This window comes from Myotis lucifugus, unplaced genomic scaffold (genome assembly GCF_000147115.1).
Source record: "Myotis lucifugus unplaced genomic scaffold, Myoluc2.0 scaffold_5, whole genome shotgun sequence".
In the NCBI taxonomy this organism is placed as follows: domain Eukaryota; kingdom Metazoa; phylum Chordata; class Mammalia; order Chiroptera; family Vespertilionidae; genus Myotis; species Myotis lucifugus.
Window position 1 is genome coordinate 1200607 of NW_005871053.1, and position 15113 is coordinate 1215719.

The 15113-nt window shown below is 46.0% G+C and overlaps 1 protein-coding gene across 2 annotated transcripts in view; it reads right to left on the minus strand.

Annotated features, from left to right (window-relative positions):
* Nucleotides 1-15113, minus strand: part of HDLBP (high density lipoprotein binding protein) — a 71982-nt gene that overhangs the window by 15825 nt on the left and 41044 nt on the right. For both annotated transcript variants that reach the window (XM_006083007.3, XM_006083006.3), the window contains exons 6-14: nt 8814-9020; nt 8489-8704; nt 7778-7984; nt 7538-7645; nt 6506-6610; nt 6100-6178; nt 3562-3701; nt 1183-1287; nt 946-1059 (exon numbers count right to left, since the gene is read on the minus strand). In XM_006083007.3, the coding sequence (XP_006083069.1) occupies nt 946-1059; nt 1183-1287; nt 3562-3701; nt 6100-6178; nt 6506-6610; nt 7538-7645; nt 7778-7984; nt 8489-8704; nt 8814-9020 (1281 nt within the window). The remainder of the gene's footprint in view (nt 1-945; nt 1060-1182; nt 1288-3561; nt 3702-6099; nt 6179-6505; nt 6611-7537; nt 7646-7777; nt 7985-8488; nt 8705-8813; nt 9021-15113) is intronic.

The following is a 15113-nucleotide window of genomic DNA, read 5'->3' on the forward strand; positions in this document are numbered from 1 at the left end:
AACTAACTCACCTGGCCTGTCACAGTTGACAGGTGCAGGGCCCCCTTTTATAAAAAGTGGACTGCCACAGACCCTACAACCTGTCAGATGTGTGTTCCACAATCCAGAAGCAATCAAGTCTACCCAGGTGCCCTCAATTGGCCCTCTAGGGCAGTGATGGCGAACCTATGACACGCGTGTCAGAGGTGACACGCGAACTCATTTTTTTGGTTGATTTTTCTTTGTTAAATGGCATTTAAATATATAAACTAAATATCAAAAATATAAGTCTTTGTTTTACTATGGTTGCAAATATCAAAAAATTTCTATATGTGACACGGCACCAGAGTTAAGTTAGGGTTTTTCAAAATGCTGACACGCCGAACTCAAAAGGTTCGCCATCACTGCTCTAGGGTAAAAGGGAGTGGGTGCCACTACAGGAGGACAGCAGGCTGGGGATGGACAAAAAGAGGATTAAGCTCAGAACACCCAGCTCTACGGGGCAGCAGGACAAGCTCAGTGCTAAGGAGCCCAGGCAGCTCCTCTCCCAGGGGGTCACAAGCTAAGTGCATGCCCGCAAGTGACTGTAGAGAGCACAGGGACACCTGCAGCCTCTCCATCAACCATCTCCTCCCTTTCTAGGTCTGAGGAAAGGAACAATCCATAAATGACACTACTTGTACAAGTCTCTCTCCTCACTGGATGGGACAGTTTCCTAGGTGTCTGAAGACCCATGAAGGAAACAAGGTCACTTGGTATGGGACATAGAGGAGCTCCCCTCTTTAATTCCATGGAACACTCAAGTTGTGACAATTTCTGCCAGTGTAATTTCAGGTGTTGAAAGGTAGCATCATGACTTTGTCCCAAGTCCCTGAGACGGCAGACTCACCTAATGCCCAAGTGTGCTGATGGCACACGTCCCCTACCCCCCGCATCACACAATAAAGGATGGAAAGCATCTCCTACCAAATCAGCAACCATCTTCTGCATGTATTTTGTACACTTTTCCACTTCATTCTTGGGCCCTCTAAGTTGGACAATATCACTTTTTTGTGCTGGGTCTGGAAAGTTGATGATAACCTAGAATAAATCACCAGGAGACCAAGTTCGATTATTGGTGAGAACGCTAAAAAACTGAATACTCCCAAGTGCCAATCAGACCGCTGCCGGAGGGTTATCAAAATAAGGCTGCTGGGAAACTACCTCTGGGAATTTGTCCCGAATTTCACGAATCCGTTCACCCTTCTGCCCAATGATTGTGCGATGAAATCTCTGCTCAATGATTAGATCCTTGGTACGCTCGTTTTCCTGAAAATACATGGACAGGAAATAAATGCACTTATTATAAGCAAGGTGAACAACCTCCCTCACAGCAGGGAGGTAGTGCCAGCCACACTGGCCAGTAGACAGCACCCACTAGCTACCTGCCCTCTCCACCTGCCACACTGTGTGCTGCCCTGGGTGCACACTGTTCTCCTGAACAAAGTGTAATGAAAGAACTGAGTGCAGACCCCTCTAACCAAAAGTGCTACTGCAGGAGCCATATTTACCAGTGCCATTCACTCAGTGCTGTGTTTTAACAAGAACTGAGGCCTGACACTGCACAGCAGGGAATGATCCCTCCTCACCACCAGGAGGCTGGGATGACTGCCCACGTGCATTAAGAATCACTCAACATGGGGCACTGAACCTCCATGGTCCACACTATCCTCCAGAGCAGCAGTTGCCAACCAGTTGACGACCGCTGCTCCTGAGGGCCCGTTACGTCAGAAGATATATAAGCAGGGGTGGAAAGCAGGGAAAAACACTACCTATCTGGGAGATTCTGGAGCATTGGGGTGACAGAGAAACGAGTGTTCAGCACTCTAGTAACTAGACGCCAGAGCAAGGGACCATGGATGGTCAGGATAAGAGCTGGCTGATGTAGGGGAGAACCTAGGACACTCCCAGGCTGAGGAGTAAGTTCAGGGACAGCCAGAGAGTGGCAGAAGGCCATGCCATGCCCTGGACTACAGCTGAGGCCACGAAGTTACTACATAAAGCTGGCCTCCAATTTGGGAACCTTCGCATGGGTAGTGAAAACATCTACAAGCATGTCAAACTTGCGGCCCTCGGGCCACATGCAGCCCACAACCAATATTTTTGTGACCCAGCCAATATGGTATGTAAGAAATGTTTTAATAAAAATTTCATAACTTAATTTTTACAATATCCTGTTACACATTATATATATATAAAAGCCTAAGCAACTGTTGACCAGTCACTATGATGTGCACTGACCACCAGGGGGCAGAAGCTCTGACGGGTAGGTTAGCTTGCTGCTGGGGTCCAGCTGATAGGGACTGGGCAAGACATGGCTGGACATGTCCTGGAGCCCTCCCGCAGTCACTCCCTGGCCCAGATCGTGCACTGGTGGGGTCCTAAGCGCTCTCACAATCCGGGACCCGTTGGGGGATGTCGGAGAGCAGGTTTCGGCTGGATCACTGCAGGCCAGGCTAAGGGACCCCACCAGTGCACAAATCCGTGCACCAGGTTTCTAGTTATTATTAATGAGCTATGTTTGCTAATGACTGATTACTATAATTGTGTTGCATTCATGCCTCTTACGCTGGGCAGGTGCACCATTTCTTTCCACTTATACCAGCAGCAAATATTTTGGCAGCCAATTGCCATGTCATTAGTCTTGTACTGACTTGTTTGGTGTTTGCAACAGGAAATATTTTGCTTTCGGAGAACAAGAAAAATAGGTTTATTTGCGTTATGCTTATTAATTTGTGCAGTTTTCAGTGTCTGGTGAGTTAATGTCCAAGAAAAAGTATTAATTTTTATTAAAACGTTCTATTATTTTATGTTAACGATTACTCATTTACTTCAGCCCTTTGTATTCAGCATGTCTCTATCGAAATAAACCTACGTTTCTATGAAAATTGAAGCTTTTGTTTTTTTTGCAGCCCACATAAACTTAAACCTTGTTATTTGGCCCATGTTAGCCTTTGAGTTTGACATGCTTGATCTATAAGAACGCCAGGGTAAAGGAAGCTGACCCTGGGACTTGCTCCTACCCTGACGAGGTAGAAGTCCTACATTGCCTTGGGCTTTCCTGAGAGTCTGTACATGTTCATGCTAAGCTCTGAGCACTCATACAATATTGGACTCATCTGGAGTCAAAGGCACCCCAGTGAGTCACGTGCAGCCCAGGGTGAGACTCACTATTGTGTGGTTATGTGTATTTGACTCAGTTGGGTGCTGGTAGCAGGCTGAGGACAGCGTAGTACTTTAATCTGGACGTAGCGAACAAGGCCCACTGTGTCCCCTTTCTGTTTGCAGATAACGTCATACCAGTGACTCTCAATCTTAGACACACACGAGTAATCTGTCTGCCTCTGAAAATCCAGAAAAGTCTCTCACAATCCCTGGAGTTGGTACTGACGCGTCATGGAAGCCAGGGTTTGACCAAGGCTAAGTTCTCCACTGCAGATCTCCAGAGCCCCCCGGCATAGCAGTAGCCCAACGAGACACTTAGCGATTCCATTCTCTGGGACATGCCAACAATGCTCCCGCAGGACCCGCCACAGGGCTCACCATGCGGGAGGCAAGCTCCAACAGCTCCCGCTTGGCCTGCTGCACACCCTGCGGGTCCCCCTCAATGCGGATCAGGTTGCTCTTCTCGCTGTCGGGAGGGATGCGTACAGACACCTTGTACTGATCTTTGATTCTGTTGACTTAAGAACAAAAGGAAACATTTTGGACTCAGACTGTATTACAGTCCACCAATGATTAACATGGTTAAAGCCCCAAATAACCTAACCAGTCACCCCAAAGCAGAAAGGATGATGAGGCCCCCCAGAGCAAGACTGCCCCTATTCTAGCAGGAGCTGGGCACAATCTCCACAGGACTGACCACATGGAGCATCGACCTGTCCATGCTGAACAACTGCTCAGAGCCTGAGACTAAGCTGATCTGGAGTGTGTCCAAGGCTTAGAATACAGCAGGTCCTCACATAACGTCGTTTTGTTCAACATGCTTTCGTTATGTTGATGAGAAAAAAGTTGACTCCCAGTGGACTGTGTGGAGTTTCCTCTGAGGACTCCAGGTTCCTTCCACATCACAAGGATGTGCACGTGAGGGAAATGCCCTGTCTGCACTGTCCCCATCTTTGTGAGTGTGCAGATAACGTCATACCAGTGACTCTCAATCTTAGATACACACAAGAGTCATCTGTCTGCCTTTGAAAATCCAGAAAAGTCCCTCAGAATCCCTGGAGTTGGAAGGGCAACAGTCCAGGGTGGGTCCCACCTTGTACCCTGAGCTGCCAGGAGAGGCTCCAGCCACACATGACCCTAAATTGGAATGAGTGGTGAAGAGAGAATTATTTTGTTTCATTAATTTTTCTCAAATATATGTGTAGCTCACATTTCATGTTTAATATTTAAAGAGTTTTGGATTTTCATTTAAAATTTGGTGATGTTTTTGTGACAAATGTCATAGGAGCCCGGCCAGTATGGCTCAGTGGTTGAATGTTGACCCATGAACCAAGAGGTCACAGTTCGATTCCTGGTCAGGCCACATGCCCTGGTTTTGGGCTCGATCCCCAGTGGGGGTTGTGAGGAGGCAGCCGATTGATGATTCTCTCTCATCGTTGATGTGTCTATCTCTTTCCCCCTCTCTCTTTCTGAAAATAAATAAGATTTAAAAAAATAATAAAAATTAAAAACCAGAAGCCCTTACATTAACTGAAAATGAGAGCACCCCCATCAACTACCTCAGAACCCCTTGGCGGCCATGCTGTTGCCTAACACTCCATTGTCAGCTCAGGTGCAAACTGAGCTCTTCACTGTCTTTGCAAAACAGGTGGAGTTGAAAACCCTCCTCCAGCACCTTCTCTAGCACCTAGTGCCCACCGTTAGAGATCTGGCCCCACACCCTGGAGAAGCCTTATCACCAGAAACAGGGTCAGCATTTGGTCCACTGTGTAATAAGGGAAGCCAAACTCCTTAAAGGGTCACAGGGAGGGTTCCAAGCACAGAGATAGCCATGAGCCCATGTGCTAGGACATGGGCCGGAAGTGGCACTGTTCCAAGGTGGAACCATGCAGGACAACAGACAAGCACACAGAAGCTGGTGGCAGGTTTTAGATTATGAAAGAAAACAAGGGTTAGGAAATGAACCAGAAGAAACAGAACAGACACAATTCTCTGAATCACACTGAGTTGTTCCACACGTCCTAGGGAGCAGAAATCAGAGATTAATATTAGCATTGCATTTCCTTACATTCTTAAGGAAACACTACAGTTAACCAAAATAAACAAAGAGAACAAAAGCAAGTTTATGGTGTGTGCAGGTGAGCAGTGACCGGAGCTGCTCTGAGTGCGTGCAATGTCGTCTATTGTTTAAAATGCTCCCATAACACAAAACTGGCACCAAATAAAGCAGGTGACAAGTTTACATGTACTCTGAAAAAAAAAAAAAAAAAAAGGGGATCGCACAGGGCAAAATCCAAAGAGGGCGCACTCACAGAGACATCATGCTTAGTGAGGTGAAGTCCTTGCAACTTAGGGAAGGACCCACGACCAGGTTAAGTGCTAGCCCTCACCTCCCACTGAAGGTGAAACACAGGACTGTCTCCAGAACTAGTAAGCACTGTGATGTGCATGATGGCCATGCAGTTAAACTGAGCAAAGGAGATTTTAAAACACATCCTGGGATTCAAGCAGAACTCACCTAACACATTTCCAATGCTGCCCCACCTTGTGCTACCTACCTGACACAGGTAATCCAACACGGAACCTGGGCTCACATATTACTGTTTGTCCAACAGAATCCCTCCCTGAGTTGTCTGACTTGGGCATGAGTCTAGAAACGTCTGACTCCTTGGTGAGCTCCACGTCAGGGGTTAGAGGTGAGGAGGACAACACTGGTGGACTTCACCCAGCAGCTCTGGTTGAAACATGCAGGATGACACCCTGGGGAGTCCCTTTGCCATGGCCCTTGTGGGTGACTCAGGTAACTGACCCAGTTGATCACATTCATCTCTAGGCCAAACAACTGGGTGAGGGCACCCAGTCAAATAGCTGGTGGCTTTTCTCCCAGCCTGCCCCCATGGTGTCCACTTCACTCACTGTTGGCTCCGCTCTTCCCGATGAGGTGTCTGTGAAACTTGTGGTCAATGCTGATCTCCACATAGTCCATGCGGTGAATCTGCAAGGACACAGAGCACATCCATGGGACATGCCAGCTGGGCAGCCAGAACCACAGGAGAGAGCCAGCAGCTGCCGCCTTTTCTGACCACTCGGCCATCAAGACTATTGCAAGCTCATCCCTCTGGCCCCCTTGAAAGACCCTTCCTCAAAATAATGTTTTCTCTCTCCATGGCTCTGGCCAGCTTCTAACTCTCAGAATGCACCACTCTCCGACTGGGCCAGCCTCTTGTCTCTACGCCCACCCATGAAGCCTGACTGCCACACGACACAATGACAGCCCATCCCCAGTTCAAAGCACTTTGGAACACTCACAGGGACATCTTACCAAGTCTTTCACCATAGCTTCGATCTGTTCCTGGGCCACATTTACATCCTCCGTGGGGCCTTCCAGGGTGATCTTGTCCTCGCCTTCTGTAAACTCGATGTGAACCTACCGCACCAAAATAAGAGACAGTGAACACGAGATGGCACAGTGGCAGCGACTGATTCCAAACTGCTGCACGAGAATGCAAATCCACCAACACCATGAAAAAGTGCAAAGGGGGCCTGAGGACAACCATTATTTTGTTACTTAATATAGTCTAATCATCTTTCCTTTACCAAAAACAGGAACTGTGAAATCCTTCACACTGTGCTTGTCACCAATACCTTAAAGCATGAAATACCTTAGCACACCTTCCTATATCACTCTCACTGTAGAACCCCTACTCCCATCTGATTGCATAAAGAATGAGACAGCTAACAGGGACGGAATTTTAACCCCAGTATAGCTGCCTGAGGGTGGTCACCAGACCACCTGTTTATAACACACCAGATGAGAAGGTGACTTCATAGGGGACTAGCCTCACGAAGTTATCACATTAAGTGTGACCAGGACTTTGATCTTAGAAATAAAGTGGCTACAGGGTAAATAGGACACGACACCCACACATAATAGGAATCCAACACAATGGTGTGTCCTTTGGTGTTTCCTGGGGAAAACTGAGGCCTCCAGGACAGAGGTACAGAGGTACAGAGGACAAGTCTACGAGCTCTACACTTCATACAGTTTGTAGACAAATTTTGCTCTTCAGAATTTGCAGACATAACTATTAGGAAGTTATTATGCCATAGTAACTAAGTGAGGTATTTCTTAAGATATTCATCAAACCTAGCATTCTCTCTGGTTAAAAAGACCAAAAGACATCTTAAAAAAGAGGTATTTAAAAAAACGTATTCTAATTAAAAAAAAAAAATGTGCCGCCGTCTTCAAAGGCACCCCAAGGGATAAACAGCAACACCAAAACAAAAGTTAGTCAGCAAGAGGACAACAGAATGCAAGGCCAACCCAGTGCAGCAGGTCAACATGTTCCCTCACCTTTGGCATCTGCTGAGTGATCTTGGCCAAGTTCTGCCCCTTCTTGCCAATGATGAAACGGTGAAGCCAAGAAGGAGCAGAGACGGAGGAGACTGTAAAACTGTTGGCCTAGGAAAAGAAGCAAACAAACCAACGTCCAGGCTACCTAAGCACGCACCAGGTTGCTCAGTTGGACTTAGCGATAGACGAGCACCCTGACGCAACACGGCCCGGGCCCTGGATCCCCTGGGAGGCAGTTACCTTGGCATAGACCTCAGTCAGTGCCTGCCCTAGCTTTTCAGGCTCCCCTCGAAGTATCACAGTCTCAGAGATGCTGTCGGACGGTGGGATCTCCACAGAAACTCCAGTTCTTTCGAGAATCTCCTGCAAGGAATTGCCCTTGGGCCCAATGACATACTTGTGCTGGGATTTCTTCACTTCCACTGCGATGGTTGTGGTCTTCTTTTTCTAAGTAAGAGTACCATAAAGATGTCAGAGGGAAGGGCACAGGAGAGGCAGGCGAAGACAGAATATTGTCACCAAAAGGGCAGGGATCAGGACACGGGGCCTAGACTACAGCTGCTGAGCCCCGGAAGGAGAAACAATGACCAGCCAATCCCAGAAACCCCACTCATCATGGGTTGGGTTTTCTCCTTAGAAGAATCACCTGATAATTTGTCAAGCCCAAACTGATTATTACAACTTGGAAAAGCAGTGATCAGTTTGGAAGAGCAGTGATACCAAATCCTCTCCTCAAATTAAGGAACAAGTTTCAGACCTCAAAGTCACCAAATGGAGCTAACAGCTTACTCAAAGATGTGGCGACTTGTGAGCAGTGCATCTAGCCCAGGGTGGGAGAGTGAGGGAGGCGGGAGGCGGAGTGAGGTTGGCAGATAGAAGGGAAAGCCTTCAGCACGAGCTCAGTTCACTCTCCATTCCTGCCCATGGGGATTTCCCTCCTCCCACCGCTACCTTTTCTTCATAAATCTTCTTGATCCGAGCCACAGCCTGAGCCAGCTGCTCCTTCTCCCCAGTGAAGACGATTTCTGTCCGGTTGACGCTGGGTGGGGGGATGTTGATGCGCGTCCCTGTTTCTTGCATGATCTCACTGACGAGTCGATTATAAGGCCCAGCGATGAAGGGATGGAATGCCTTCTCCACTTCTAGCCTCTCTACAGCACGTTTATCCTGGAAATGAAAGGACACAGCTGAGCACAGGTCTGGGCACAACCTGGACAGATAGGGCCTGTTGGGGTCAAGGCTGCCATATGAATACTAGGTCCACAGTTGGCCTTACCTGCTCGGCAGAGATGAGCAGGACTTCGTGGCGAGCTTTCTCGATGCCCTCTTTGGTGCCAGTGATTCTGATCTGGTTACTTGCGTCATCTGGGCGTGGGATTTGAATTTTGGTTGCCGTTTTTAGCTCCAAGTCTTGTAGTTTCTCTCCATTTTTACCAATAACAAAGCGATGATGTTCTTTGGGAATGGCAACAGTTGCTGAGGCCTACAATAGGTGGAGAAACAAAGAAAATAAAAGTACTTGTAGGTTATGAAAAAGCATGTTTTTCCATAATATTCTCTCCGGTTAGAATGCAAGTCTCATCTGATTTTGCCTAGCCAACCCCCATTATCCTTTAGAATAGTGTCAGGTTAAACATCACCTTCTTGGGAATGCTTTCCCAGACATCCTGCCTAGGGTAAGTTCAAGTGTGGTATGACCCGGGTCACACTTTCAGCTATCACAATTATTTAGAGATAATTCTTTATTCAACATCTTCTCGGCCCAGCTACAAGCCACCACTAAGACAGGGATATTCGCCCTGGCCAGCTTGGCTCAGTGGATGGAGCATCGGCCTGCGGACTCAGGGGTCCCGGGTTCGATTCCGGTCAAGGGCATGTGCCTTGGTTGCGGGCACATCCCCGGTGGGGGGTGTGCAGGAGGCAGCTGATTGATGTTTCTCTCTCGTTGATGTTTCTAGCTCTCTATCCCTCTCCCTTCCTTTCTGTAAAAAATCAATAAAATATATTAAAAAAAAAAAAAAAAGACAGGGATATTCAAGTTCATCTGTCTTGTTTTCCATGTTGGTGACTCCTAACACCATATTGGGACATCGTTGGAGGCAGGGATGTACTGACAGACCAGATTCATTTCTGTTTCTGGAGTACTGGGCTACCTTTTTCAGACATAAACCCTATGTCTGTTAATAAACTTTTCTACCTGTCTCTTTTACAAGCAAATAAAACAGACAACTCATCTGAGTAAAGAAAATGGAAACAATCCAAACCCTTCATCTAGTAAGTCCAACTGTCAGAAATCAACCAACTTCCTGAGGTCACAGAGAAACCTGGGAGGAAGATGGCCGTTTCTATTCTTTCTAACTCTGTACAGAGAACAGCCAGCAACTTAAAAAGAAGCAAACCATTAAGGTTCCCACCACTGTCCCAGCAAAGTCACAGATCAGCCAGCTTCTCTTCTCCCCCAAGGCGTACAGTTTCACACAGAATATTCAACATTTACAACAGAAACCGTTAAATTGTATCACAGAGGCAATAGAAAAGGTCCTCACTTCACAACTAGCATAGAAAATAAGACCACTGGCTTCTACATTGTGATCAAATGAGGTTTAGTCCAAAAATGATTCAATATTAGGAAATCCATTTATATAATTCAGCATATTGTTAGATCTATGAAGAGAAATAATCAAATGATCATGTCCACAAAATTTAAATCCATCCATGATAAAAATTTACAAGAAAATAGAAATCAATGGATATTCAGTTGATCCCCTTGAACACAGGTGTAAACTGCACAGGTCCACTTATATGTGGATTTTTACTATATTTTTTAACATGACAAAATACATTTACCTCAGCCCCAAAGCTCTACTTAATGGGAAAGTGCTTGTTTAGGCCATGCACTGCCCGCACCATGACTTTACCTCCACTGGAGCAGGTCCCCACACAAGAGGGGCACAGGCTGCACAGGAAGAGCACCTGCCCACACAGCCTCGAACCCTGGGAAACTGCTGCTTTATTACATTTTTCTTACTGTCTATAACAGGAAGGCAAAATTAGAATACAGAAGTCAACTGCCTTTGTTTTTTATAACAACTGATTTTTATTTTTTAATTGAATTTAGAGAGAGGAAGGGTGAAAGAGGAAGGGAGAGAGGAAGATATCGATCAATTGCCTCCCACATGGTCCCCGACTGAGGATCAAACCCCCAACCCACATATGTGCCCTGACCAGGAACTGAACCTGCTACCTTTTGGTGTACAGGAGAACACTCCAACCAACTGAGCCACACCGACCAGGGCCAGAAGCCAACAGCTTTATCTTAACTAAAAACAACCGGGTTAGAAAATGTATGAAAAAGACGATCCTTTCCAATAGGCAAAAGAAAGGAAAAAGACAATAAAGTAGTTGGACTATAAGCCAGTAAAAGAGGTGGAATGTAGGCATTAGCAATCAGAAAACATCCCTTAGGAGGTCTAATGCAACTGTGAGCAAAAGGCTGATTATAAAGTTTGCATGTAAACAAAAAAGAATACAACAGACAGGAAAACCCTAAAAAAGAACAGTACGGGAGAGATGGGAAACACTGTACTGTATACACATGAAAGTATAAAACCATCAATACTAAATCAGGAGAACACTAGCACACAGAGATCCCAAAAGGTCAGAAGTGAAAACCCAGGAACATATCCAAGTTAATATGAACATTTAGAACTTGATATAAACAGCCACTCAAAATCAGTGGGGGGAAATTCCTTTAGGCCATGCACTGCCAGCACCACGGTACTGATTTAAAAAAAATATTGATGATGGGAAAGCCATATGGGAAAGAGTGAAACTGGATGTGTAGCCCACACCATTCACAATAAATTCCACACAGAACAGGAACTGGAATATAAGAACACCCTTAATGCACCAGAGGAATACAATAAACATTCTTACAATACCTATGTGAAAAAAACTTTCCTAACAGTGACTCAAAATAACAAACTGTTCAATGAATTTCACTACACATTAATAAACTTTCACAAAGCAGAACACAAGATCAAACACAAATGGCAAACTGGGAAATATTATTTGTAACATATGACTGAGAAGGGTTTTTAGGAGCCCTAATACACTGAGCAAGATGCACAACTTTAACTTGATAGAAAAGGGCAAAAGAACAGACAGTGCACAGAGAAAAGCAAAAGGCCTTTGGATGTGGAAAGATGCTTAATCTTGCTCACCAGAACAATGCAAATAAGTTTACTTAGTCCTAACCAGTTTGGCTCAGTGGATAGAGCAGCGGCCAGAGGACTGAAGGGTCCTGGTTCGATTTTGGTCAAAGGCACGTACTTCAGTTAAAGGCTCGATCCCTGGCCCTGGTGGGGACATATGCAGGAGGCAACCAATTGATATGTCTCTCACATCAATGTTTCTCTCTGTCTCTACCCATCCCTTTCTCTCTCTCTAAAAATCAATGGAAAATATCCTTGGGTGAAGACTGCCAACAACAAAAAAGTTTACTCCGCTGCTTTTCAGCCTGAAACATTCAAATACTGGCTGGGCCTGGCTTGGCCATGGGGAAGGAATGGAGTGCAAGGGTACAGCCTGGAGGAAGGGGACCTAGCTGTTATGGCAAAATCACACCTGCTGCTACTGCTGACCCATCACCTTCTTGGAAACCAACCCTGAGATATACTAGGTAAAATAGGAAATGGCATGTGCACAAGGTTTTCCTGTGACATGATTCATAACAACAGAAATTGGGAAGCTACTCAAATGCCCATCAATGGGAATGCCTGAATAATTCCCTGGGCACCACATCCCTTGGTTGTATGAAGAAGCGAGGAAGGTCGCTATGTGCTAATATGCAGACACCTCCAAAAAATATGCAGGAAAAACAGGATGTAGGACAGAGTCTATGGCCAGCTACCTTTTGCTCCTATTCTCCAACCCAAATAGGGAGGATACACCAAAGACTAAGAATGTCACCCAGGCCTGGAGGGTGTTGCTCAATGGTTGAGCATTGACCTGTGAACCAGGAGGTCACTGGTTCAATTCCCGGTCTGGGCACATACCTGGGTTGTGGGCTTGATTCCCAGTAGGGGGCGTGCAGGAGGCAGCTGATTAAAGATTGTCTCTCATCATTGATGTTTCTATCTCTCTCTCCCTTCTCTGAAATAAAAAAATAAAAAATAAAAATAAAAGCCACCAAGCAGGTAGGGTGGGAGAAGGACGAAGAGTCTGGCTCTGCATGTACCTACCTGATCGCACAGCTTTGACTGTGCAATCATCAAATGTTTAAGTTACTTTTTAAAAAATGTAACTTAAAATTTTTTTAAAAATTTTAGAGAGAGGGAGGGAGAGGGAGGAGGAGAGAAGAGAGAGAGAGAGAGACATGGATCAGTTGCCTCCCACACACACCCTGACTGGGCATTGAACCCACAACCTGGGTATGTGCCCTGACCTGGTGACCTTTCAGTGCATGGGATGCTGCTCAACCAACTGAGCCACACCGGCCAGGGCTAAGTAACTGTTAAACATGGAAAATAAATAAAAGAAAATGAACCCAACTACTTAATCAGGATGATAGCCTAACATAAACAGAGAGAAAAATGACTCCAAGTGACTGCAAAATCCACAACCCTTCACCTTAATTAGAAGGCTCAGTAACTCAAGAAACTTCCCACTACAAACGTCAAGAATTCTCGGACAAACAGCAGATTTTGGGTCTGTGGAAAGACATGGTTAAGGTCAGTCCACACGTCTCTGTTAGAAATCAGGAAGTGAACGAAGGTGGATGGTCCTGGCAGAAAACTGCAAGAAGCCAACAGGGAGGAGTCCAACCACTGGCTGAAGATGAGGCAACTTCAGCCTAAAGAACAACTAATAAACACATCAAAAGTCCTGCCCTGGTCTGTATGACTCGGTTGAGTGTGTCCTCCTGTGCACCAAAAAAGTTGCAGGTTTGATTCTAGGTCAGGGCACATGCCTGGGTTGTGGGCTCAAACCCCAGTAGGGGGCATGCAGGTGAGAGCCTATCGATGTTTCCCTTTCACATTGATGTTTCTTTCTCTTTCCCTTCCTCCCTCTCTAAAATCAATAAAAAATTCTTTTAAAAATCCTAATGACACTTAAAAAGAATTAATGATCACCAGTGAAGATGTGAGAGGGCCAATTCAGTTTAAAAATTAGGGGGAAGGAAAAGGACCTGCCCTTCCCACTCCAACAGCAGAGAAGCTCTTCACAGAGTACCTGCAGATGTGGGGTGGAGGTGGATGGGGATGGGATGAGAAAGCCATCTCCCTGATGGAGCCAGGCAGCCACCAGCAATGCATGAGGCAAGGACAGCACAGATGGATCAGGAACTTTATAATGGATGAATTTGGCTGAAGACACCTCAGTCTACGGATCAATCTTGAACTCAACACCAAGTACACAGCACCACCCATAAGTTTTCTTGCCAAAGAAACAAGTTGAATGTGAAAATAACCAAGCCCCAAGACCTAACCACGAGTGTACAGAAAATAATGATGGATAGTGGAGCAAACCAGGAACCAACTCGTTCCCCCGCCCCCCTCTCCCCCCCTGCCCAAAACCCAAGGGCATTAAGAAAAGGAGGGAGACGCACTGCTGAAGAATGAAAGGACTCAAGGCCTGACAAGCACACAGCAGGCCGTGAGTGGAGGACAGTTACTTGAACACAATGATGAGGGAAGTCCATATATGCAGACTCAGTGGAATATGGGTATGTTAAGAAATTACTATTAATAAGTGAGTTAAAAGCAAAGTGGTTATATAAAAAACACACAAAAGATTGAGGGGCACCACACTGTATTACTTAATTGGGGGGAGGGCAGGAGGTAATGAAATGGGCCAGGGGCAAATGCTTTTCAGTGTCCCCTCTCCCACCCAGTATTCAATTGAAAACATTCAAATATTCACCAATTAGCAAATAATAGCAAAAGTCAGAGGATACTACTCACCAGCCACAAAGGGAAGCAATTTACACACAACATTTCCTACTTCCTGCACTTAATGATTTAACTCCCTGAATCTAGTGGGGTTAGGGACTGTCCCAAGGCTCCATGTGGCCAAGTCAGTGCTCATCCTTCTGCTAACAAGCTAAGCCCCTGGCCTCTGTCCCATGGCCCCTCCTGCATCAGACTCCCATCTTCTCACCACGTGTTCTAGAATGGTCTCCCCTGTGAGCTCATGGCTCAGCAGCAGGTGGGAAGGCCTCTAGTTCTAAATAAACCTACAAAGGCTCTACCTGTCATGAGACTGACAATTCTCCACGCAGAGTCTTGGTCTTTGAGCGACTCCCCTCGGGGAGAAATGCACTGCAGGTTACTTATTACAATGGTTTCCTCATTCTGGTATTAGACTGTTCAGAACTATGAAACTGGTTTAAAACAAACTTCGAACTTGTAACCTCTCAAGTCTGGGCCTGAAAATGTGTACTTACAATGTTACTTGCTGATCCTGTGCCTTTTTTTGCACTTGGAACTGCCCATCTACACCATGCCCCTGCTACACCATCAGCTTCTTGTAAATGTCTCAAACTCTGGGAAACCCTTGAACTTTCAGTTCATTT